This window comes from Aplidium turbinatum, chromosome 4 (genome assembly GCF_918807975.1).
Source record: "Aplidium turbinatum chromosome 4, kaAplTurb1.1, whole genome shotgun sequence".
NCBI lineage: Eukaryota > Metazoa > Chordata > Ascidiacea > Aplousobranchia > Polyclinidae > Aplidium > Aplidium turbinatum.
In genome coordinates this window covers 13092074-13117499 of record NC_137475.1, presented here as the reverse complement: position 1 = coordinate 13117499, position 25426 = coordinate 13092074, and the positions used below count along the sequence as shown (strand labels likewise).

The 25426-nt window shown below is 37.2% G+C and overlaps 1 protein-coding gene across 2 annotated transcripts in view; it reads right to left on the bottom strand.

The window, feature by feature from the left end:
* The window catches only part of LOC145769397 (alpha-1,3-mannosyl-glycoprotein 4-beta-N-acetylglucosaminyltransferase A-like), a 44633-nt gene extending 34701 nt beyond the window's left edge, over positions 1-9932 (bottom strand). For both annotated transcript variants that reach the window (XM_082581018.1, XM_082581019.1), the window contains exons 1-3: positions 9637-9932; positions 9237-9422; positions 7320-7499 (exon numbers count right to left, since the gene is read on the bottom strand). In XM_082581018.1, coding sequence (XP_082437144.1) covers positions 7320-7499; positions 9237-9422; positions 9637-9843 — 573 coding nt within the window. In that variant the 5' untranslated portion in view covers positions 9844-9932. The remainder of the gene's footprint in view (positions 1-7319; positions 7500-9236; positions 9423-9636) is intronic.
* Positions 9933-25426: the final 15494 nt, after the last annotated feature.

The following is a 25426-nucleotide window of genomic DNA, read 5'->3' as shown; positions in this document are numbered from 1 at the left end:
GGGTTGGTTGGTTTTGAATCTTTATCCTCGGACTGACAAAGCCTTGATTGGTTATTCCTAGTAGTTTCATATACTTGTAGAGGCTCTTGACGCAGGGCCGGTTACCGAGATTGGCAGAGTGAAGTTTTCCGATTGTTGAAGTCTTGTTGCCAGGAAATTATTCTATTCACTAGGTGCCAGGAAATTATTCCATTCACTAATGAAACTGGACAATCACTGCAAAAAAAATAAAAGAAAAATGGGAGACATTTATACTAACGAACTAATGATGGAATTGAATCCTTTTATTTATGTCATCGAGAAAGAGAGAGGACTTGTCACGGCAAGCATTTTTTTAACGTACAAGAACAGCCTTCAGGAGATATATCCGAATCTTTGCATTTGCATCAGAATTCTTCTGACCGACCACACCAGTTACTATGTCGCCAGTGCTGAACGGACGATCAGCAAAATGAAACTGATCAAGAATATTCTGCGCTTAACCGTGACAGATGACAGGCTCTCTGCTGTTGCAATTACCATCGAAAACAAGATTGCCAAATCCCTGGACTATGACCCACTACAATTTGCGCAGAACAAGGCTCGAAAGAAGCGCTTTGCGTAATTATATGGAATATATGTAAACACTGTCACTGTAGACCTATGTACACACAGTGGTGGGCGCAGATAATGTAAAAATTAACTTTCAACAAAGAAATCAGCGGATTTCCAATAAATTTACTTTCGCTAACGAGTCCGTTAAAATTTCTAAACATTAGCTAAAATGCTAATCCGCTAACCCAGTGGTTCCCAATTTTTTTTTATCCGGTAGACCCTTTTAGTCGATATTCAAATCTAAATTTCCCCCTATAAATTTAGTTTGTTAAAAACTCGTTTACATTAATACTTTAATCTAAGTCTTGGAGGATAAACTAAACTTTCACTAGTAATAAGCTTTTTAGGCTTTAATATTTTTTTTCATACTTAAATAATTTAATTAATGAAGAACGTTTCTGAAAAGTATTTTATTCAAATTCAGAATACAAGTCAGTGCATCAGTCTGTGTGAAGCTTGCGATTTTTTGTTTCGATAACTCACGAATGTGGTGGAAGAGTGTTGGAAGAGCACAACGAATATCATTCTCCACGTCCAATCTGTTTCTCTGTTTGTTTTCATTTGCAAGAGTTAAAAAACCTGATCCGCATAGATAAGTGGAAGCAAACGGAAGAATACTTCGAATAGGCATAGCTTTCTCTGCCACTTTGGGATAGGAATTACACGAGTACACATTAATGACCAAAATCCAGTGATTGATTTTTCTCTGAATAAGTCTCTTGCGCGAGAATCGGATTTAAGTTTTAAAAATTCATCCTGCAATTTATCGGGAAGTTTTTCCATCAACAATATGAATGAATTTCGTATTAAATCAAGCTCATCGTCATAAATTTCAGGAAAATATCGAATGAATTCCAGTTCTAATGCTGTAAGATGTTACAAAATCAATTCTTTTTCCAACTCTGGAAGAACTTGTTCTTTGCTGTCAACAACCAGCACCGATGATAATTCTTTAAACATGATGGTAACATGTTCCATCGTTCATTCTAACTTTTCTCTTTCAATTATCAAGCTTGCTGGTGAAAGCTTCCAAAGCATCTTTAAATGCTGAGTGGTATTGGCATCTGCTCCTGGAAGAGCCACCCAAGCCAGACTGGTCGAAAAGTAGAGGCCAGACAAAACGTAGTCACCCCGCGACCAGAACAGCAGAGCCTTCTAGCACCTAAGACAATCTTCTATTGACACTGGCATAAATGAACCATTCTCTTCCAACCTGCCTTGAGCCAGCATGGAAGCAGTACAGTTTGTAAATTCACATGGTATCAATATCATGTCAATGGCTCATGGATACAGATAACCCATGTCGATGCGCAATCTGGTTTAAACGGAGATGACGATTGAATACCGTATATTGATTGAATACGTTTAGTTTATTCAATGGACCTCAACCAAACAAGCAAGGAATCTAATCCATCTGTCATCATACAGCAATGAAACAAATTCCAGGTTTATTTAAAGGTCAAAAAATAATTTAAGCTCAAACACTCGCTTAGTTACGTTTCCTCTTGAAAGCCATCGAGTATTTGCATGAAACAGAAGTAGGTCTACGTGATGGTCTGCAGCCATGTCAGCACACAGTTGCTTAAATAATCGGGAGTTAATCTAATAATAATTTCCTCTTAACGCTCTAGTCTAGGCCAACTTACTAGGCTTAAAAAGGTTTACAATCCTAAAACAAAATTTTCCCCTTAAAATTGCAAAACTCCCCCCTAGTGGGGAATTCCCCCCCGGTTGGGAACCACCGCGCTAACCAAAGCGTTAGCTTCGCAATTAGCGGTTAGCGGAACTGTGCCCTCTACTGCGTATGCATAATATGAACCCTGCATGTTGTGTAAAATAAATACCACATTTCAGTTTCTGCGTTGGAAGGGGCCCCGGACTTATGTTCGGAGAGGGCCACGGTCTTTGTTGCTACGCCCTGCAAACAGGATCCAAACGCGCTTGAGATTATCCATGCTGACTTGACGCCTTAACAACTTGACACTTTTGTCTTTTGAAAGACAACTCATTTGACAGTTCGGATTATGATGACATAATCGACTTTTTAACTCGAAACTTAGGAGACTCCTGCCTTGTGTAGAAGCTCCGGTAACACTACGTTGTTGTATGCCTGGACCGCCGTGGCATTACTGGTGAAGGCCCACCAAGATATTTCCTAGGCCCACCCATAAATTACGTTCTGAATCCGCCACTGGACTAGGCTACAGCATTTCTTGTACCGCGGTCTGGAATGAATCCGTATTGTTCTTCAGCAATTTCATTGTTGAATTTGTTCTTGACTCGGTTCATGATAATGCGTAGTAGAATTTTTGTAATATGTGATGTCAAGCTGATTGTGCGGTGGTTTTCACATTCCTTTGTTCTCCTCTTTTTTAGGTAATGCTATAAAATTGATTTGTTCATCTTGTTACGGACAATCGTTCCCCAATCAAACGTCACATAAAACCGTTCAAGTCTACTTAACCTGGCGTCTTACGTCATGGAATATTGCTAAAAAATGAGCAGAGATTTCATCATTCTTTTGTAACACCTGTGAACATTGCATCATTTCTTTTTAACACCTGTGGAATTGCTTCACAATACATATCGACTGTTACGTCACAGACGCAAGTTATGTGCCTTTGAAATATCTCAAAGAGTTTCATCATTTTAGAATTGTCGCTGGAAAGGTTGGTCGAATATTAAAACTGTTTTGCTTGTGCTTACCAATTAGACGAAATTTCTGTCTTTTATCCAGAAATCTGTTTTGTGGTGACAAGTTGTTTTTTGTTAGAGCGTACCGTGTTGCTCTATTTTTGTAACAGCCAGTGTTGCTGTGCTTTCTGAAATACAATTCGTGAAGAGGCTTTCAGAAGTATGTTTCTTCGGTGTCATCGCATACAGACGAAGAATTTGGGAATTTTATGTTGCAAGTTTCCCACGGAGATATATGGTTTTCCACTGTGACCACATATCGGTAGGCAAAGGCATCTCTCCGGAATCATATAGGCTATGTTATTGAAGAGTGCATGCAATGCATCCACACCTACATGTTCCAGTGTTTTTAGCATCCCAGTAGCCTACTGATCTCTTCTGGCCCCGCAGCCTTATTCAATTTAGTATGTTTTATGGTATGTTCAATTTCACTTTTTAGAATCTTTGGTCCTGACAATGCTTCACGAAATTTGAAAGGTTTTACAGTTCGATCTGGATCATCATATAAATCAGATAAATACTCCTGTTGTAGGCCTATTTCATTTTCTTCCATTAGTATTTCACCTGTTTTACTCTTAAAAAATCCTGACTTTGACGTAGAATTGTGCCCTGCAGTTAACGTCTTGATTCTTTGATGTGTTTCTCTTGGACTGAGATTATACAATTTTTCGATTGAAGTGCACTCGCCATTCAAGTATTTTTCACAAGCTTTTTTGCATGCTTTATTTGTTTGTTAAACTTTTGGTATATACTTTTACAAAAATGCTTAACTTTGTTAAAGTGTTGCCAGTAGACTGTACTCAATTTAGAGATGTGAAGTAGCCTACTGCATTAGCCTATAGGGTTTCTCAAACTTATTAGTACAATGTAGCCTATCACTATTAGTGAATTTGTTTTTGCGTATGCCCCAATCACAGGACCGTTGAGAGAATAATTTGGGCCAGGTAGCAAGAAAATCTTCGGGTCCCAAATCAAGACATTTCTAAGAAGATGCATTATATCCAAACAATACGCAGTGGTTTCTTTAATTCCCGGGACTGTTAGAAAGGTTACTGGACCCTAAAATCATGCCGGGTCGGATTCAAAAGTACCTCCTAGACCTCCCTGTTTACGTTACTGCCCAATCATATTTTACATCAACTATTCCGTTCAACCAGCCTGGAAGGATAATCAATAAAATACGAAGAAGTGAAGGGAAGCATTCCAATGCGAGTTCCACATTCGGTTTATAAATTACGGATGGGGCTGTATTTTATTGCACACTTTATCAATTCTCAGAGCTATTTGTGACAGGCAAACTCATATGTCAGAGTCCATGGTAACTCTGGACCAATAACTTAGTTGTATTTATATTGGCAATTAATTATTTTGACAGTGCACGTAGCCTTTCTGTGCAATGTAATACAATATACGTGTGAATTTGTTTATATTTTTTGTTCTATCGTTACGGACCACCTGCGTAGTCGTCACGGACCACAAATGGTTTGCGGACCGCATCTTTGGAAACCCTGCAATGTACTGTAATATACGTGACTACGTTATACAGATGTTTTCTGTTAGGGTATATTGTAGAATAAAGCTGCAACACTGTTGGTCTATCTGCGGTTGGTTTCCTTGTTTGGCTAGGCTACTAGGCTACACAGCCAAATAAACAAAAAGTATCAACTCGACCATGCGGTCGACGGCACAAAAAGCCTTGAAGAAATTATCAGGCGATTAAACTTAAAATAAAATATCAAAGACAAAATGCGTTACAACCAGGCCACAGTCATAACACATTGCTACGAATTGAAGTAATTTCAACAACAATTGAAAACCTGAGTTGAACAACAATATTACACAAACTTCAAAATACGACCTTTGAGATAAAACAAGTTAAAGTTTTTTCAAGGTTGTTTAATCTTTTGTTTTTATGCAAACACCAGCGTGTGCTTTAACGAAATTAAGCAGATTTCTATATCAAATTTTGCACGAGGACAAGCATTGATCACCGTCCACCATACAAAATGTTTTGCTGATAACTAGGGCAACCAATTTTTTGACCTAAAAACTTGAAATTTTGACTTTATAATTTACAAATTTTGACTTAATTTTGGCCAATAACTTTCTTCGTTTGCAACTCAAACGTGAAATTTAGAAATCAAACCGTTAGGTAAGGATAGCTTCTTTTCTATTGAAATATGAGAAAAATGTGGAAGACTCAACGACACCACAGCTAACGAACAGGTAATGAAAGTCACTCAAAAAACTGCAAAAGATAAATATGGAGTGTCCAAATATCCCGAAATTACTGAGGGGGTTCTGCACTATTATACTTCAACATCAAGTAATGTTTCACATTATCGCCTTTGAAGTTTCTGTCTCTCGCCAAAATTTTTCCTAAAATAGGGAAGCTTCTCTCTACTGATACAGAAGTTGCTTGGGAATTCCTCAGCCGGCTATAAAAATGTGGTGAAATATCATCTCGTCCCATTTTCACAATGCACTTGATGCCACTCCTTAAGATTCTTGCTTGAATATATTTTCCAATTTGGCAGCCATCAACACCAAAGTTAAGAGACCTCATTTTCTGGTAAGCTTCTTGAATGGTGTAACGGCTGTTTTCCATCTTCTGAATTATATCAAACAGTGCACTGTACTGCTCCTCTATTTCTACAAAGTGAGTAGCTAAATTGGGAGCTTTTACAGCATCTTGAGCACGCCGCAGCAAGACACCACCAATCCACCATCATGGAAGTCTTCCACAATATTTCTTACTTTTGGTAGACTTCTTGAATAATAGAAAGCAGCTTTCAACCAAAGGCCCATCTAGTTACATTTGGCTGTGGAGGTTGGCCAATGGAAGTTAAACTAGCTCTTCTTGACCTGTTATTAATAGTCACTGCTTTAACCCTGGCAACCAACTCATCAACAGCCGGGTAGCTGGCTAATATTCAATCGTCAGTAGTGGGCGAAACAAGATTATTACCTCAGAAATTGCAACAAATCGATTATTACGTCAGAATAGCAACAGAAATTGCAACAAAAAATCAGTATCTGTGTAGATTTAATAAACTATCAATAGAGAGAAGAAAAACTACGTTAAAAGAAAATTTTGACCTAACCATGAATTTTGACTTTTTTTTTACTTAATAACTTTGAAACCTCTCTTCGTGTCAGCCTGAAATTTAGTTTGTGGACGTTTTATAAACTTTGAACAAGGCAAAAAAATTTTGACTTTATTGACTTTTGGTTGCCCTACTGATAACTAAATTTCCACAAAATGTGACTAAAGCAGTTCTGCAATTCAGGTCTTCGATTGCCTATAGCCCTATACGTATAGGCTATTAGTATGTAAAAATCTGAATAATTACCGTACAGTAGGCTACGTTTAACCAGACATGAAGATGAAATCGATAAAACTTAAATACATGTGTGCCAAGATATTAATTTGCAAAGACCGCATGCGACTCTTGTGACTACAATTAAAATCCATTGCTCTAAGGCAGGGGTCACCAAACTTTTTTCTCTGAGAGCCGGATTGCTGCAAGATTAACAGCTGCGGGCCGGATACAAATTGCGAAAATAACTATTTAGAATCTAACTATTTAGAATCTCCATTGACTTGAATTCAGCACAATAAATAACAAAGTCAGCGGTGGAATAGCAAAGTTGTGATGAAAATCGAAATGTTGCTGGAAAAGTTATCCCCTGCTGTGATACACTACAGAGCATCGTGCTCTTGAAAAAACATTAGGCCTACATCTTTCCAAATTTGGCCTGGGCTGTCCCCACTTGTGGTGGCCTAATAATAAAAACAGAACACCAACATGTAAGCTGAACACCAACTACAAATTCAACATAGGCTACAACAACGACCTATAAGAACGAACAATTTTAACAAAAAACTTTTTCACTTTTTTCTTTAACAGTTGTAGCGCAGCTCTTGTTTCCGCAGCACGTGGCGGGCCGGATGAAATCAGTTCGCGGGTCGGTTCCGGCCCGCGGGCCGTAGTTTGGTGACCTCTGCTCTAAGGCAAAAAATCTCACACCTGCATTCTTCCCTTGTCAAACTCTGTTGTGAAGGAATTGTATACTTGCTGGCTTCTTTCTTTCACGTAAGTGAGATTTACTTCTCCAAGAAAAATAACAATCTTGAACGACGCAGTTTTAGATCTACGATTGTTAACCAAAGAATGGAGTGTATCCATCAAATAATCACCACGATCTCTCTAAATAGAATTATTATGGTGTTGACAAAATTGCAATAATCTTAAATATTTGGCTTGATATACAGTAGGTAGTAGTCTACGGTAGAGTAACTAGAGTGTAAAGTGCAGTACATTTGTAGTAGTTTTGTCACGATTGTGTAAAAAAAATTAGCCTTCTAAAAGACATTATTCATTTTGATTTGAAAACAGGCTACAAAAGCTGACAATAACAAAACAAATGAGTTTTTTCATATTGCGGAGAAGCTGGTTGCACATAGTGCAGCAAATAACAAAGGATTAATGCTTTTCTGTTTCAAATATGGCACAGCGGTAACCAGTAAACCATTACACATGACCATAGAATTAGCAAGGAAGATGGAGAAGCATGAACTGCAAGTAAAATAAGGTAGGTTTCGAAAACAAGGAATTAAAATTTCTTTCTATTTATTCTATTCAGTGAATAGTGTTGGTTTACCGCGGTAACCAAGTAATCTATTAGCGCTGGAAATAACCGTAAGTTAAAATATCATTTTCTTATGATTTATCCAAATAAAAAACTCCAGTAAGTAAAATAAGTAGAGTAAAGTAGAGTAAAATATGCCGTCTTATAGTCACATTTGCGGTAAGTATTTTCCTCACTTTATCTAGGCTAAATATGGCTATAGCCTATAGCTAATTGGCTAAATCGGAAAACGAATGAATTTTATCTAAAGTCAGAGCCAGTAAATGAATGGTTGATGGATTTAAAGCTATAGCATCAAAATTACAACTTGATAAGGTTTGAGTTAGAGCTTGAACTTAATAGCTTTGAAGCTAATTAAGCGTTTTTACATGGGTTTCCTAGCACTAGCGTACTAAAACACAACAAAATGGTGGATTGGTAAAAACAAGCGGCCCTATGCTAAACTCAAAATGTAAACTGTTAAAGTAGACCATATCAAATTTCGGTTAAAGTAAATGAAGATGAGCAATTGAGCATGCACTGAGTCGTCTTCACAATTAGGGGTTTTCGTGTGACGTGTGAGAAATACAATGAAAACCACTTGAAAACTTATATCCGTAACGCCACTCACCTGAGTTTATGTTTACGCTGCGGGTATTTTGCTGAGGGACAAGAAGGCCAACAATGCGTTTAAATCTAACTCATTAGCTATACAATAAACTACAACTACATTTTGTAAAAGCTTACAGATAGTCTTACAGTAGCCTACTTGGTTACAAACTTAAATCCAAACTTTTTGGAATTTAAAAAAAAATTATATAGCCTAACGTAGTTTTGTCATTTTTTGAATGCAGGTTTGAATTAGTTTTTAATAAATTTATGGTTAAACGTGCCTATAAAAAATGATTTTACTGAATAACTTATAAAAATACGTATACTATTGTGATGAAATATGATTTCTTACAAAGTTGTCCGTCTAACCAAAATCATATCATACAAATAATAAAACGTCACGAATCTGGACAATACAAAGCTTGTTTGAAGCATACTTTTTATTTGCTTGTCGTTTTGGTGGTTTATCTCTATGCATGAGAAACGCTTCTTGATTATTTTCGTAACAGATGACTAAAAACATCGTTGCAGCTGAGTTTTGATGTTCTTAAGGTGCAATAAGTATTGCACTTTTTGTAACAGTGGTATGACAGTGTTTTACGGCTAAGTAATAACTGTAGCCTTCACTCAGTAGTCAGTACGTAAGAAAGGCTGTAAATATAATATGTGACTGCAATATCGGCTGAATAGTATTTTAAGTTTACCTTTACTGATGGAATTCCTATGATAAAATCAGCTGATCCTTTCAGCTTACCCAGCTTAAAAGCAGGTTTAGGAGATTTCACAGAAAATTTCAAAGGAAAAGTCCAATCGATAAGATGCTCGTATTTGTCTGTCACTACTGGAACGTTTGTTGGTTGAGAGATTGCAACATCAGATTTTATTCGATTCTAGAATAAATATATCAATAAATATAAAAATCATTTAACTGAAAATCCCTATTCTCAAGAAATGATCTTTCCCTGAGTTTGTTATTTTCTTTGCTTGATGAAAGCTTCAACCTCTCCATTTATTCGATGTAGAGGCTACACTTCACAAGGTTAGTTTTTATCGCAAAGTTGAATCAGCAAACCTAAGAGAAAGAAAAACGATAACTCAACTCACCGCAAAATGGGTGTTCCTCAGACGATGGACGAAATCAAATTTTTTAGTTTTATTTTTTGCATTGAAACGTCGAATTTCAATTTTCTTGATTAATTCCGTTGTATCCAATGGATGCTTTGTATATAAACCAAAATAACTGAGAAAAAGATGACAATAAGAGACAAGCAGTATACCAGACAGAAGATTTCGTATTTGCAGTACACGCATGTTGTGGATTTGGTAGATTGGGGCCACACAGGGCAAATATCAACTTATAGCTTATTGTGCAAAGCTTTCATCAACATCTTTAAGTCCATTGATACTTCTAAATTCAACAAATCTTAGATTATAAAATGTTTTGCCATACTATCAGAGACTGGAAGCTGTTAAAATTGATAACCAGCCTTATTTCCTATGTTTTGCTCAGTCAGCATGACTGACTATCAAAGCAGCTGAAACAAGGAAGCTACTCGGGTCGACTTTGGACACTCCTGCCTTAGAACATTTAAAAGTAAAAATATGAGGTAAATCTGTAAAGGTGGTGTTCGGAGAAAAAAAACTATAGCCTACAAAAAACGTTTTGGTTTTTGATATGTGATTTCCAGGCGCGGGGATCTAGGAGTTTTTTTTGGGGGGCCAGAAAATTTGAAAATCAGTTAAAAGAAAGAAAAAGATAAAACAGTCACGAACAATGATGCTACGACATACGATACAGGCTTGGACAACTAAAATTTTTGTAGTCTTTCGAAATTAAATTAGAATTAGAATTAGAGTAATGTAAGCTTTTACAAATTAGACTAGGATTAGAGTTACCCAAGTTTTCACAAATTAGTGTAGAATTTAAGCTAGATTAGAATTAGTTGGCACATATCTTTTTTGTTGGATAAAAACGCCAATGTGGCAACTCGAAATCAAAGTGTTATTCCACCATCACAGCGCCAAAATTACTTGTAAACGTCATAATATACATTGTAACGCCAGTGAATTGATGAATTAATCGAATTTTTCACGACTTTGCTGCTCAAGAAATGGAATGACACTTTGATCTTGATCGTTTTATTACATTTTCTTTGTATAACGTCGATAAGAGCGCAGTATCCTTCCATTTGCCAAAAAAGTTTTAGCAAAACTGGAGATTGGATAAGAATTACAACTGGAGCAAACAAGTTTTTACCGAATTAGATTAGAATTACCGATATTTCGCTCTAATTTATCGAATTAGACAATTAGAATTATCCAGTTGTCCAAGCCGATACGATATGCTACAAAATAGCCATTAAAACAGCCATTTTCATCAATTGTTAATGTTTAAAAATAAATTTAGCTGGAACAAAAATTGCTAAGCATGCAAAGTAAACTTGAAATCTGGTTTAAAACCCTGTATGCAGTGTCCATGACCAATTGGATATTTGTATGTTTACAGGCATATAGCCTACGGCAATTGATTGAAATTACAATGAAGACTAAAAAACTATAAAACAGCCATTCAAGGTATCAGATTGTTTCAACTGACGTCATTTGGTTCAGCGTTGGTTTCAGCTGAATCAGCTCCAACAAATGTTACTATTAAAATGTATTTGAAGTTGTATGAAAGAAAATAACGGAGTCTGATCGATGGGTAATTTCAACCATAATAATACCAAAAAATTATTCCCCCCCCCCCCCGGGATAAGTTAAGTCCGCCGTGGGAATAATATCAGCTGTTTAGAAGCATATCAAACCATTTGATGCAGAAACATACAATTTCAACAACTCCTCACAAAATTTCGGGGGGGGGGGGGGGGGCGGGCCCCTTGGGCCTCCTATAAATCCGCGCCTGGTAATGACTATCCCTCGTCTTCGAGGATGATGGCCTTCGCAATAAAATAAAAGCTAACGGTGAGTTCTTAAATGGGTAACGAGTCCAATCCTGGCTTTAAAAGTTCAGTTACATTTGGTACATTTAAGTAGGGGGGGGACTTAGACCAAAAGTTATGCTCTAACCCCCTAAAAATATGGAGAAACATGTAAAAACACCAACCATCTTACTTTTAACGCGTAAAAATAACGTTTACCCCCTTGAACATAGGGGTTGAAAGTTTTGGAATTTTTCAAAATTTTTACTGTTTGTGGTACGTAAACAGTGACTAAACACTACTTTTTTGATTCAGTCACAATTGTTGTGATTGCTTCACTGAAGTCTTCCATTGTCACATCAGTCTTTGATACCATATTTTCAAGGTATAGTTTCAAGTTTGTTATGTATGTGTGAAGTGGAAGCTTCTTGTGTCCTTTTTTCAGCTTAAAAATATCGCTAGTTTTGGGAATGGATAACGATGTGTCCCTGGCGTAACGTATTTCCCTGTACAATCTGTCTGTCTTGGTCCTTTCTGCTTGAATTGAATTTGCGTAATTGTCGAGCTCCATTGGTGAAGTAAACGGTCCACCTAAGGATTTGAGAGCTGCAAGATCTTTTTGGCGTCTTTGGTCTAGTGCAATATTAGCGGACATTTTGTTTTCTGATATCGTTTTCTGCAAGTTATCTTGAAGTTTTCTCCACTCTAGCTGCAATTCGGGAATAAGGATAGTTTTTTTGGTATAACGTTTGAAAGATCCAGAAGGCATACTTTCAATTAGATCTTGGGATTTATTTTTTACTTGTGATGAAGAGGCTGCTGGTAGTTCTCTGGCCCCTCTGCGAGATAGTTCATAGTTAATGAACCCAACACTTCTCTCAGAGTCAATGTTGTGGATAGGCACTTTTTCCAGTTTTTCCTGATCCATGTGGGCTAAGGATATATTTGCCTTTGGGTTATGATCTCCGAATCCAAAAATGTTTCCTTTTTGTCTCTGGAATGCTTCAGCGATAGTTGGAAGAAGAACTTGTAACATGCTTTTAAGTTGTGCTTTGTATGTGGATGTCACTTGTGCAATGCTTGCACATATTTCTGGGCTGTACTTTGTGGCATGAAAACGATCGGATGACACGAATTGGAATGCAGGGTTATCAAGATCGAATAGCTTTTCAGGATTTGTGTTGTTCAGATCCTCATAAAGTTGATGGAATGCAGGTGTTAGTTTAGAGTATGTGGTAGTTTGGGACAGAGTGAGTGACAAAAAAGGTTCAACCAGATGTAAACCCAGAAGAGCTCCAATACAAAACATAACCTCTAAAAATTCGATGTCAAGGAAAGACCTAACAATGCATGCTAGCTGATTTGAAACATGACAAAATTTACGCAAAAAATCAGCTACGTCTTCCATATGATACAATACAATAGCGCAGGACAAAGTCAAACGATTAAATCTTTCATCTTTGAGGCTTACTGATAGATTTTTTCTTGGGGCAATGTGAAGGTCAAAGTCTCTGGCTTTATTCCATGGTTTGTGATCAAAATCATGATTAATTAGCCTTGTTATGCAATTAAGAGCTTGTTCAGTGACACTTCTTGCTGATGAGGTTGCATTAACAAGAAAGTTTGCATAAATTTTGTCTCTTCCAATTGCGTTTTCCAAACTTGCCCAGTGCTTACTTATTTCACGATTGAACATCAAGCTTGGATGAACATTGCAGAAGACATGATCAGGTAGTTTTTTTGTTTGAAACTTTTCAGCCACTGTGTGGTCCACTTGAAAATTATGTGAAGTTTGATCAGTCAACACAAAGTCAATCTTTTCATATATATCTTTAGCCTCCACATCACTAGCCACAGAGAGGATCCGTAGTGTATTCATTTTCAAGTCTGCCAAATTAGCTCTGCTTTCTGAAACAATGGACAAGGTAGGCAGTGCTCTATATTTTCCATTTATTATTATTCCCTGTACAATGAAAGAACCAGCTCCTTGTTTTTTTGATCCGTCATTAGCATATGTAATGGCTGCATTATTCTCAGAAAACATAATTTCTTGAACAATGGAATCAAGAGCCATTGTTTCGATGCTTTTGCCGGTTTTCCTTATAATATGTCTGTCCGGCAAAGTGTCCAAATCGAGTTGATCCGGGTCACTACCATGAAACTTCCAAGTTCTTCCAAACATCTTGTTTGCTGTTTCCACGATAGCTGCCTCTGCTTGGAACTGAGACATATGATAAACACTTTTTAGTTTGTCCAAGGTTTCATAAAATTCACTGCGAACATTTCGCAAAGTAAGTCGAACATGCTGGTATTGCTTTGCCATAGTGTCATCAACCACATGATTAATAGCTACTTTCCTCCTCTTTGGCTTAGGCTCTTCATCATCAGTTGGAGTGTCGTCTGAAGTGACCTCAACAGCACTAGATTGTTCAGAGTCTGAAAGCATCTCATTTAATTCAGTTAAACCTTCATTATATTCTTCCGTGATTCTTTTTTCGGAGCACCTCAATCGTTCAAGAGCATGAAGATCTTGCTTTCGCCTTTCCATTGTTTTACACCACTGTTTGTCAATGTAATCCTCACAATACATTTTTCGTTCTGAGCGTTGATCTTTCAGAAAGTCCCATTCCATACTGGTCATCGTTACTCCATGGAGAGCTTCAAGTTTTTTTCTTTGAACGTTATTTTCACAAAATATATCAAAAACACCACTGGATCTGTCATTGAAGTCATTCACTCGTTTCTGATGCCGATTGTTTTGACGAGATTTTCTTATTCTCAAAAGATACATAAATTCATCATAAATTTTAACAACACGATTTTTAATTGCAATAGTGGAAACTGTATACAAATTGCAGAACAACCAATGTTCTTGCAACATCATTGCTATCATACCAGCAGCATCCAATTTACTTCTCTCATTTGCACCTGCTCTCTTAGGCTGTAACAAGTACAACATATTTTCAAGGACTGCCTTTTCTACAGGAAGGGTTCCTGCTGGAAAGCCAGCTGCTTCAGTGTAAACAACATCACCTAATTTCTTTTTTGCTTTGGACCGAGTTTCAAAAGCAGACATTATTAGGTGTAAATAGACTGCTAACTGCCCAAAGGGGATAATAGTACACTTTCAGATTTCTGTATCTTCAATATAATATAGGTTTATAGTACATCTGAAAAACAATAAAAATCAATGTTTGCTCTGGGTCTGTTTTGGTTATGGTATACTTGACTGCAATATTACAACATACCATCAAGGTGTTGGCCAAACAAAAGTTGTTTCAAAGAGCAAATTAAACCTTACGGTATCCTCAAAATAAATCAAAAAATCCAAATAAGGTTAAGGGGCAGTGGCCCCTGCTCCATCCCTCTCTACACCATAGTAAAACTCTGTAGATTTAAAACTGAACCAAAATAATCATTTTATTGCAACTGTTGTACTGATAGTCACCAATGGCTAGGTTGGTTTCGCCACAAGCTATAGCCTAGCTTCTACAAGATTGTAGGCTAAGAGCTGTCAGGCATTAGCCTAATATGGCCTACTACAACTTTGAATTGTATCTAAATCAGTACTCTCTTCTCCATTGGAAAGGCTTTATACTCATTGATCAGGCAATATTCCAATGTAAAGTAGCCTAGTTGCCTTGCACTATCACTCATACTAACGTGTACAAACAATCAAAAGGCACACGCTTTTTATGACATAGTCTCCAAAGCAGAACACATGTTGCCATTCACAAAAAAAATACTATTTTTTAACTTAAATTCAATAAAGTGTGTCACTAAACAACTAAAATATCTTTCTACATACTGGTAAATTATCAAAAACTGCTTAAAACTACAAAGGAACAAGTTTTGCGAGATAAAATGTGTTAAGACTTGATCGTATTGCTTTATATGGCAACACTGCAAGAAAATATCCAAAATCTCAAAGTGGTCATCTTCAAGGGGTATGTTCAAGGGGGTAAACGATCTTCCAGAGGCATAAATTTGGGCTTGTTGGAGTTTTTATATCTCGGTCCATATTTTTAGCCCATTAGAGAACCGTTTTTCGCCAAAAAGCGTTCTAAGTCCCCCCCCTAATTTAAGATCCTTTGAAAGAGTTGGTTGTGGGTGTGATTGTTGTTCTTTTCTTTGCATTCTCTTTTCTTTTAACCTTTGAGATCTGCTCTTCTCAAACGTGGCAACACCTTCATGAGTGGAAGATCTCCAAAGCAGCCTATCCTCTGCGGTTTCCTCCTAGTTTGTGTAATTGATGTTACACATTTTAAGATTACTCTTCAGTGAGTCTTTATACCGCTTCTTTTGTCCACTTACTGAACGCTTGCCTTTAGCCAATTCCGAGTAAAACATTTGCTTAGGGAGACGCTGATCTGGCATTCGCACTACATGCCCACACCATCTGAGTTGATTTTGAATAATGCGGCACTCAATACTTGTTGTTTCAGCCTCTTTTAGCACGCTCGAATTTGTTCTTTTCTCTTCCCAGCTAATATTCAGAATTTTGCGCAGGCAGCGTTGTTGAAATCTTTCAAGAGTTGTAATGTGGTTTCGGTAGGTGGTCCAAGTCTCGGAAGCATATAGTAGTGCTGTGATAACTACTGCATTGTAGACGACGAGCTTTGTACCTTTTCGTATGTTATGGTTGTCAAATATTCTGCTGTAGGTGGTTTTCACTCAGTGCTGCTACACAGTTATCATCGGCATAGTGAAATTCCATGATACTCCGTGTTGTAGTTTTTGATTTACTTTTAAGGCGAGCGAGGTTAAAAAGCTTTCCATCCATGCGGTAAGATATGTCAATGCCAGATGGAAGGTCATGGTGGAGTATTTCCAAGATAGATGCAATAAAAATTACAAAAAGAGTTGGTACTATTACGCAGCCCTGTTTCACTCCAGAGGTAACCAGGAAAGGTTCAGACCTGTTGTTGCTGGTCTGGACTCTGGCAAACATACCATCATGAAGAAGACGCAGAATACGAAGAAATTTGTCTGGACATCCGTATTTAGAAAGTACATCCCACAGGAGATCTCTTGAGACGCGGTCGAAGGCCTTTGAGAGGTCAATAAACGCCATGTACAGTGGTTGATGTTGTTCACGACACTTTTCTTGCAATTGTCTGAGGGACAATATCATCAGTGCTTCCACTTTGGTGGTAATTACCACAATTGTGGAATTTTCAGCATGCTTGTGGTAAAAATGTGGTAATGAAAAATTTGTGGTAATTTTGTGGTAATATGGAACTTTTGTGTGGAAATGTTGCCAAAATGTGGAAATTATAAATTTTAAAAATTTGACATAATATGCTATCGATAAATAAGAGCATTTAAACTGTTGTCTTTCGAATTCGAACAGATATGCAAAAAAACTACTTATAACAGCATGCGACTAGCATGTTCATCTGTTTTCGGTTTGATTTTGGAATAAGTCCTGACTTTTGACTTTGAACGTAGGGTGACCATGTGATCACATTCATAGTCAAGATGTCTTTCAGATTCTAGCTGCGGTGTCAAGTACCGTACTTTGCTTACTTATTTTGGACGTTTCAATAACTGTTAATAAACTGAGTAATTGTTTTAGACCTTATTTTACACTATATAGTGTAAATATAGCCAAATAATAGCGTTGCCAGATAAGGAATTCTGTCCTAATTTGAAAAAAAGTTTAAAGCTGTTGAAAACAAAAACTTGCATTTTGGAATTTTTTTAGTTCTGGGTAAAGATCAAAACCCTAACCTTATTCCTAAGTCTAGCCCTTACCTTAACCCTTCCTAACTTTAATCCTAACTCTGGCAACACCTCATTGTAACCATTTTTAAAGCTGTTGAAAACAAAAACTTGCATTTTGGAATTTTTTTAGTTCTGGGTAAAGATCAAAACCCTAACCTTATTCCTAAGTCTAGCCCTTACCTTAACCCTTCCTCACTTTAATCCTAACTCTGGCAACACCTCATTGTAACCATGGCAACAAGTGGGTAAAATTAGCCACTTTGTTCATGTAAAAGCAAGTCGAAATACGGTTAAAGTCGGGAAGAAAATCACAGTAAAACAATGTGGTAATCTGAGGACAAATGTGGTAATACAAGTGGTAATCTAGCTTTGTAAAAGTGGAAGCACTGAATATCATGTCTGTGGTGCTACGCGATGGCTTGAAGCCAGACTGAGATTCAGCAAGAATCTTCTCGGATATCAGTTTGAGGCGATTGTTCAAAATACGTGCTAAGATCTTGCCAGCAGTTGCCAACAGAGAAATCCCACGATAGTTTCCACATTCTGATCGATTGCCTTTGCGTTTGTATAATTATGGTGATGATATTAGCATCTTTGAAATCAGATGGAACAGTTTCATTTGTCCAGATTTTGATTAACTGTTGATGAAGGTTATGTTGGATTACTGCCACCTACTTTGTAAATCTCTGCTGGGATTCCACCAGAGCGCGCTGTTTTGTTGTTTTTCATGGCCATGATGGCAGTTTTGACCTCTCCAAGAGATGGCGTCTGAGAAAGACAGTCTTCTTGTGTCATGTTGGGAATGATGTCAATTACGCATTTGCCAATAACAGCTGTATGGTTGAGAAGCTCCTCAAAATGTTCCTTCCATCGAGATCTTATTTCGGCTTCGCTCTTAAGTATCGTTTCTCCATCCTTACTTCTCAGAGGGATTGTACATGCGTGGATGGTCCGTAGACTTTTCTCATTGTATTAAAAAAGCCATGTGTGTTATTGGCAGCTGCCAGCTATTGCATTTTGTGGGCTTTCTTTTTCCACCACTGATCCTTGAGAATACGAGTAATTCTTTGGACTTCAGCCTTACATTTTTTGTACAGGTCACGTTTTATATCAGTTTGAGAGTCATTCTGGAGCGTGATAAAGGCTTCTCGCTTTCTATGGATTAGTTCCCTAAGAACTTTATTGTTCTCATCGAACCAATGTTGGTGGTTCTTCTTCTTATGACCAATAGTTTCTTTGCATGTGTCGAGAATAGCCGTTTTAAGGTGATTCCAGCAATTTTCAACAGAGTCAGAAATCGAATTTTTCTGAAGACGAGTTTGGAGGTACTGTTGAAAAGCCTCACGTGACTTCGTGTCCTGAAGAGCTTAAATATTGTACTTTTGTGGAACTTTTGCTTAATCGTGGTGTTTTAATTTAGTATACAGTCTTATCTTTAGTATCGATGCAATGAGACGATGGTCTGTCCAGCACTCATCGGCTCCAGTAACAGCTCTAGTAAGGAGCACATCTTGTTGGTCATGAGATTTTACAACTACATAGTCGATGAGATGCCAGTGTTTTGATCGCGGATGTTGCCAAGAAACTTTCAGGCGGTTTATTTAGCGAAATAAAGTGTTGGTTATCACCAGGTTGTGCTCTGCACACTTCGTGAGAAGAAGGGTTCCGTTAGAGTTGACCTTCTCCACTCCCTCTTTTCCAATATTGTACCTCTACAGAGATTTACTAGTTTTCCGACTCTTGCATTAAAGTTTCCAAGAAAAATAACTTTGTCTTCTCGTGAAGTGTGGAAAAGAACATGATCAAGTTGGTTATAGAAAGCTTCCTTGACTGCATCCTCTACATCAAGTGTAGGGGCATAAGCACTGATAACAGTTGCATGTTGATTGTTGGCCAATTGGATTCGGAGTGTCATCAGACGAGCGTTTATTCCAACTGGATGTTCTGTCAGTTTTAGGAGGAGGCAATTTTTAATCGCAAAACCTACGCCGTGGATTCTCGGATGTACAAGATCATAGCCCTTCCAGAAAAAAGGTAAAATTGCCACATTCTTCCCTTAGTCGGTCCTCTCCAGCTCTTTTGGTTTCGCTAAGAGCCACGATGTCAAAGTTGAAACGCTGTAGTTCACGAGCAATGATAGCAGTTCGTCTTTCTGGCCTATTTGAGCTGGAGTTATCCATTAGAGTCCTAATATTCCAGGTAACCTGTAATATTCCATTAGTAGTCCTAACATTCCATTCCAGGTACATGAGGTGAATTTTTGGTTCATTACTGTGGAAAGGCTTTAAAAATGACTGAAAGTCATTGGCAATGTAACACATCACACAATTTGCTCAAAACATCAGATGTGGTAACGTGGCTTTTGTTATTGCTGTCGATAGTGATGTATTCTCAAGCAGTTTTCCACTTTTTGGTCATTTTGAAAAAATTAAAAATAAATGAAACATTGGACTTTGGGCCTTGCCAGTACCATTGAAAACAAATTTTTTTCGGTATTTTTTTTTTTAAATGTGTTTTTGAATGTTCAGTATATGCATTTTAATGCTTAATTCCCGTTTGAAAATTTCATTTAGTAGGCCTTTAAAATCTTAGGTTTGACCCGACCTGGAATCGATCTCAGATCTATCACCACTAGAGCCAAAGGCAATAACCACTCGGCCACTGAGCTGGTTCACTAAATTACTGAAGATGAAATCAAATACGAAAGGCACAAGAGTGAATTAAACACGGCAAAGGAATTGAGGCACAACTTATGACGGTTTGATAACACGCAAAAACATATCACGTGACAATTTACTTAACTACGTTGATCAGAAAGGAGGTACTTCCGACGCCTGTTGTTGTTGAACCGGGATGGCAAGATTTGATGATCGAATCCTCGTGGACTTTTTAAACAATTTTTAAAAATAAATACCGAGTACCAATATACTTATGAAAGCAAGTTGGCTACCAAGTAAAGTACCGTACCGCATTAAATTTAAAGTAGCCTACCGACGCCCACCAATGGCTAAAAATGACTTACTGGACAAAAACATTTATGTTTCCCGATATCATAATAAAGATTGTTTCAGGAGTCAGGATAGAAGAACAATTTGGCAAATCATAATTACAGGACTGTTTCTGTGAAGGAAAACCATGCATTTACACAAAGCTCGCTAACCATGAAGGACACAAAAAGGATTTGATTGATTGCAGTTGTCTTTATGCTCGGGCTGAAAAATCTTCTTTTAGAGCTTAATCCTGACAATTTCGAATACTTGTGGGGGCTTTGAGCCACTGACGCAGGCCCATCACCGAGATTGACAGAGTGAAGTTTCCGGTTGTTAAAGTGCTGTCTGTAAATTATGTGCCGCTGAAATAGAAAGGAGTCCTTGAAATGCGTTGCTCAATCGCATCCGGAAAGAGCTGAACTAGCGTTGCTTGATCTTTCGGCCTTTCTGCTCACGGTCAGGCGCTTAATCAGTTAATCACTCCAGCTGAGCTTTCAGGGCGGGTAACTGATGTATCGGGGAGGATTTGAACTTACATAATAGATTTGTGTCATTAACAAAACTAAAATAGCTGTGTAATACTTTGGTCATTAGCATGATATTTCTTTTTTTATTCTATTTTTTTACCAATTTTGCATTTTTTAATATTATTTTAGACATCCTTCAATCAATTTTGTCATCATAGCTTACGAGTCTGTTTTTTTCATAACAATAATGTCATAACTTTGCATAGCACACTAAAATGTTAGAGGTTACCTATTTCATATTTGCTTTTTGAAGGATTCCACAATATCTTTTGCACAAGGTCAAAATTTTCAAACATCACCAGAGGCGTAACAAGCGACCTCCGAACCATCCGACCGGAGGGGCCCCCGCAAGGAATGAGGGCCCTTAAAAGTTTGGGCGGCGCCTAATAATCCTAACCTAACCAACAAGCTAAAACAAGCCAAGTTTACTGTTATCGCTACAAAGCTCTTTCAATCGTGATCTGCCTTCTACTCGCTGTGATAAGAGTGAACAACAACACTATGAAAGAGAATGTTTGATTACGAATGTGCTGACGATTCGAGTCGTCTTTCTGCTGAAGAAAAATTCAATTAGCAATTTTTGCTTGTTCTCACTGATCAGACCATATCTTCTGTTTCTTCGCGCTTTGACCAACTCGTGGAGTGATAGACCTACTACTTGTTTGGATTTCTGTTTCGGCTAATGCTAAAAGCCTGAAGAAGTGTTTCAGAGAAAATGAACTGGAGAATTACTGCAAAAATTTTAAAAGAAAAATGGGAGACATTGATGCCAACGCACTAATAATGGAATTGAATCGTTATATTTATGTCATCGAGAAAAAGACAGGACTTGTCACGCCCACGGCAAGCAATTTTATGATGTAGGTAGGCCTACATTAGGGTGGATTGAAAAAACGTTTTTATAAATTTTTATTAGCTTAGGGTTGGAAAACTTGCTAATAACTACTAAAACTAATTGTGCAAAGTTAGAATGTACTCTGACGAGAGCTTGATCTGCCACCAGCCACTTGAAAATTTACCATTGGGCCATTCAGTGTCAATTCACACAGTCAAGAAATTCAACCTCTTCAATTTTTCTTAAATTTTACACACCTTTTCACTATCCTATATGATGAACACCTGCAAAATTTGAGTGAAATTTATTGAGAAACACGAGAGTTATAAATCATTTATTGGCCGATATCACCGATACCGATATATCGGTACATCTCTAGTTTAAATCATGATGAAACTAGGGATGAAACTTAATCTGAATTCATGCGGACAAAATATAACTCTTCTGAAACTCCTTCTATGCAAAATGCCCAAATAGCAAAATAATCGCTTTTTTACGTGGTTAAATGTCTGCAGTCTTTGAATCAATGACTGGTTTACTGTCTGGATGGGAGTTGGAAAAGTTTGACTTTTCCTTTGATGATCAAAAACAATATCAAACTGAACTGAACCGCATTTCATCATCAACACAACAAAACTAAACCGTTAGCTCAGCTGTAACCTGTAAGTCCAAACAATTGTGTTACCGACAGTGCTTCCACAACTTAATTTTTAATTTCCTCACAAGCAAGTAAAATTGGCTAAAAGTTTCCTTACAATTTCCTTGCACAGAGTTTATAGGGAACTATATTGTTATCACTCAGTTCCTGAAACTGACTAGTATTGCTTCTATTGCAGTAACACAATCATAGCAACATCAGTCAGCACTTTCAAGTAGGAAAATGTATCTTTTGTAAAGTTACATTATAGTGGCAAAAGTTATGATGTCGTGAAGCAAAAATCAACATGTTTGTCGTTGCTTTTACTTTCATCAGATGAACGTTGCAACTAGTGTTAGAAACGATAATTGTCCAGATGAACGCCCAAACTTTTCAGTATTCAGCTATGATGTCTGTTACGTATCAAACGTCGATAAATTTCTGGTCTATATTGGTTTATTTTGAAATTTTCAGCAACTGTACCTATGTATTGTATGTTGGGCTATGTTGCAGCTTGCACTTATTGCAACTCGAAGCTCAATCAAGGTACCGTTACCGTAACACAATTTATGAACAGCTCTGACTAGTGTTTTTTCAGAATATTGGCTGAGTAACTTCACAAGCATAGTTTGATCACAAATGTCTGCAACCTCATTACATTAGAAAAAACGTTCATTGATAAGCTTAAAAAACTCACTGTTTTGATCAAGTATCGATAGTTTTTTAAATCATGATGAAACTTAATCTGAATTCATGCGGAAAAAATATAAGTCTTCTGAAACTCCTTCTATGCAAAATGCCCAAATAGCAAAATAATCGCTTTGTTACGTGGTTTAACGTCTGCAGTCTTTGAATCAATGTAAAGTACGACTAGTTTACTGTCTGGATGGGAGTTGGAAAAGTTTGACTTTTCTTTTGATGATCAAAAACAACACCAAACTGAACTGAACCGCATTTGATCACCAACACAACAAAACTAAAGCATTAGCTCAGCTGTAACCTGTAAGTCCAAACAATTGTGTTACCGACAGTGCTTCCCCAACTAAATTTTTAATTTCCTCACAAGCAAGTAAAATTGGCTAAAAATTTCTTTACAATTTCCTTACAATTTCCTTGCACAGAGCTTTAATTTCCTTACAAATTTCCTTACGAAATATAGTCGTATAAGCACTAGTACAGTAGCCTAGGTACTGTTTGCCAGTATGTGCTGAAAGTCGTGCTTGGACCTAATTGTCCATGCAGTGCATGTGCTCTCCATTCTGCATTGTCAACGTTTTCCAATTTTGCCACTTTACTTAAAAATGGCTCATAAACAGCAGACAATAAAGCTGCTTCCACATTAAATGCAACAGTTCGGATCGGAGATAAGCATGAAAGAAAAGAAAACTCGTTTACACTAGTATATCTTGTTAAAATTTGCTTCACTGCTTTAATAAGACAATCACAGCAGTGAGTTAAGATTCTAAGAACAACTTCACGTCTTTGTGGTCTTTTCCTACGTCATTTTCAATACTCTATTAGTGCATTTTGCTTTTGTACCTACTACATACACTGTGTCTAATAAAACGAAAGTTTGTGCATTTGTTACATATACGAGCAATGGATCAGCGCTTCGCACGTATGTCAATTCCAGAAAATCTCCACACAAAGACCTGATTAATGATTTTACTTCGTCTTCTAGGATATGAACTATTATAGCAAACTATTATTGAATGTACGCATGGCCACCTAAAGATACGGCCTGATTTGTCACATTTTGCAGAAATTTCCAGGTTTTTGTAACTTTGGGCGAACGTTTAAATAAATAGATTTTTACGCTTTCTTTATTCTTTTCCCCAGATGACACAATAGGTTTTAACAATCTCACATGTTGAAAAACAAAGAAAACTTGGTTTCGAAGATTTTAGTCAGACTGTTAATTTTCAATAACAGTCTGATTTTGCGTTTTTCAACTTACTTTTTCTCATTTGCTACTGCTTCCCCAAGGCAACAAAAAAGTTTTATGTCATTAGGAAACCGCAAAAAGTAAAAACATCTCAAAAAATGTCAGTCAAGCACTAGCAGTAGCTATAATCAAAATCTGCAAAATGTGACAAATCAGGGAGCATCTCCAGGTGGCCATGATGTACGGTATGCTTCTTTTCTATAAAATAAATCAAAATAGGCTTGTTTGAGTTTCATTAAACATTCAAAATGCAAGATTTCCTCACAAATTTCCGTACTTTTCACATTTCCTCACAAATTTCCTTACAGAACACAAAACCATCGAAATTTCCTCACTTGTGGAAACACTGGTTACCGATTCAGCGATGTCTCAGTGGCCGCAACGAGTGAATAAAGCGTGGCAAAGACTACAGCAATAAGTAAGAAAAGTTTTCATTTTTAACAATGATTCTACGTTTGCAGACGTTGAAACAATTCCTGTCTGTGCAACCATGCACAGAAAACAACCCAGAGAGCAAAATCCGTCATTTTTACATTGATTCAACGTCTGCAGACGTAGACGTTGCAGACGTTGACGTTGAATAAATGTAAAATTGACGGGTTTTGTTGTCTGAAAAATCTTGGCAATAATGTCTTCATCTTCAGTGTTATAAATGTAAGCAATCCCTGATGCCGCTTAGATTTAAATTAAATTGCGGCTGACGTCACAAAGACTCATCAACAAGCTATTACGAGGGCGAAAAACGTAATAGAAGTCAGGTTTAAAATAGGAAAAAGGTAAAAGGTAAAAGTTCATGAAAAAACCTGACTTCTATTACGTTTTTCGCTCTCATAATAGCTTGTTGATGAGTCTTTGTGACGTCAGCCGCAATTTAATTTAAATCTAAGCGGCATCAGGGATTGCTTACATTTACATTTCACTACACTGAAGATGAAGACAGTATAGTTTTCGGAACGTTTGTTTGCTGAACATGAGTTTGGTATTTACATTTTGGGCTCTTTATTTCTTGATTAGATTAACCAGGCGTTCCAACCATTTTGCTCCTAAGTTCTTGGCAATAACTTTTCCAAGACACCACTTTAGACAAGCGAGAGCTCGAATTCGAACGACTGTTCTTTGAAGTTGTTGGTTGTGGTCATCTGAAGAACATCCATTCCAGATGAACTATTTTCCAAAGTTTAGAAATGATGAAATTGCGTTGTGTTAAATTTTTCTAGGTCAAACTAGTCTTTTGGTCAAACTTACAATATTTTGGAGAATGTTTGTTCTGCATATTTACAACCAATGCCATGTTCGATTAGTGCTTACGCGCCAG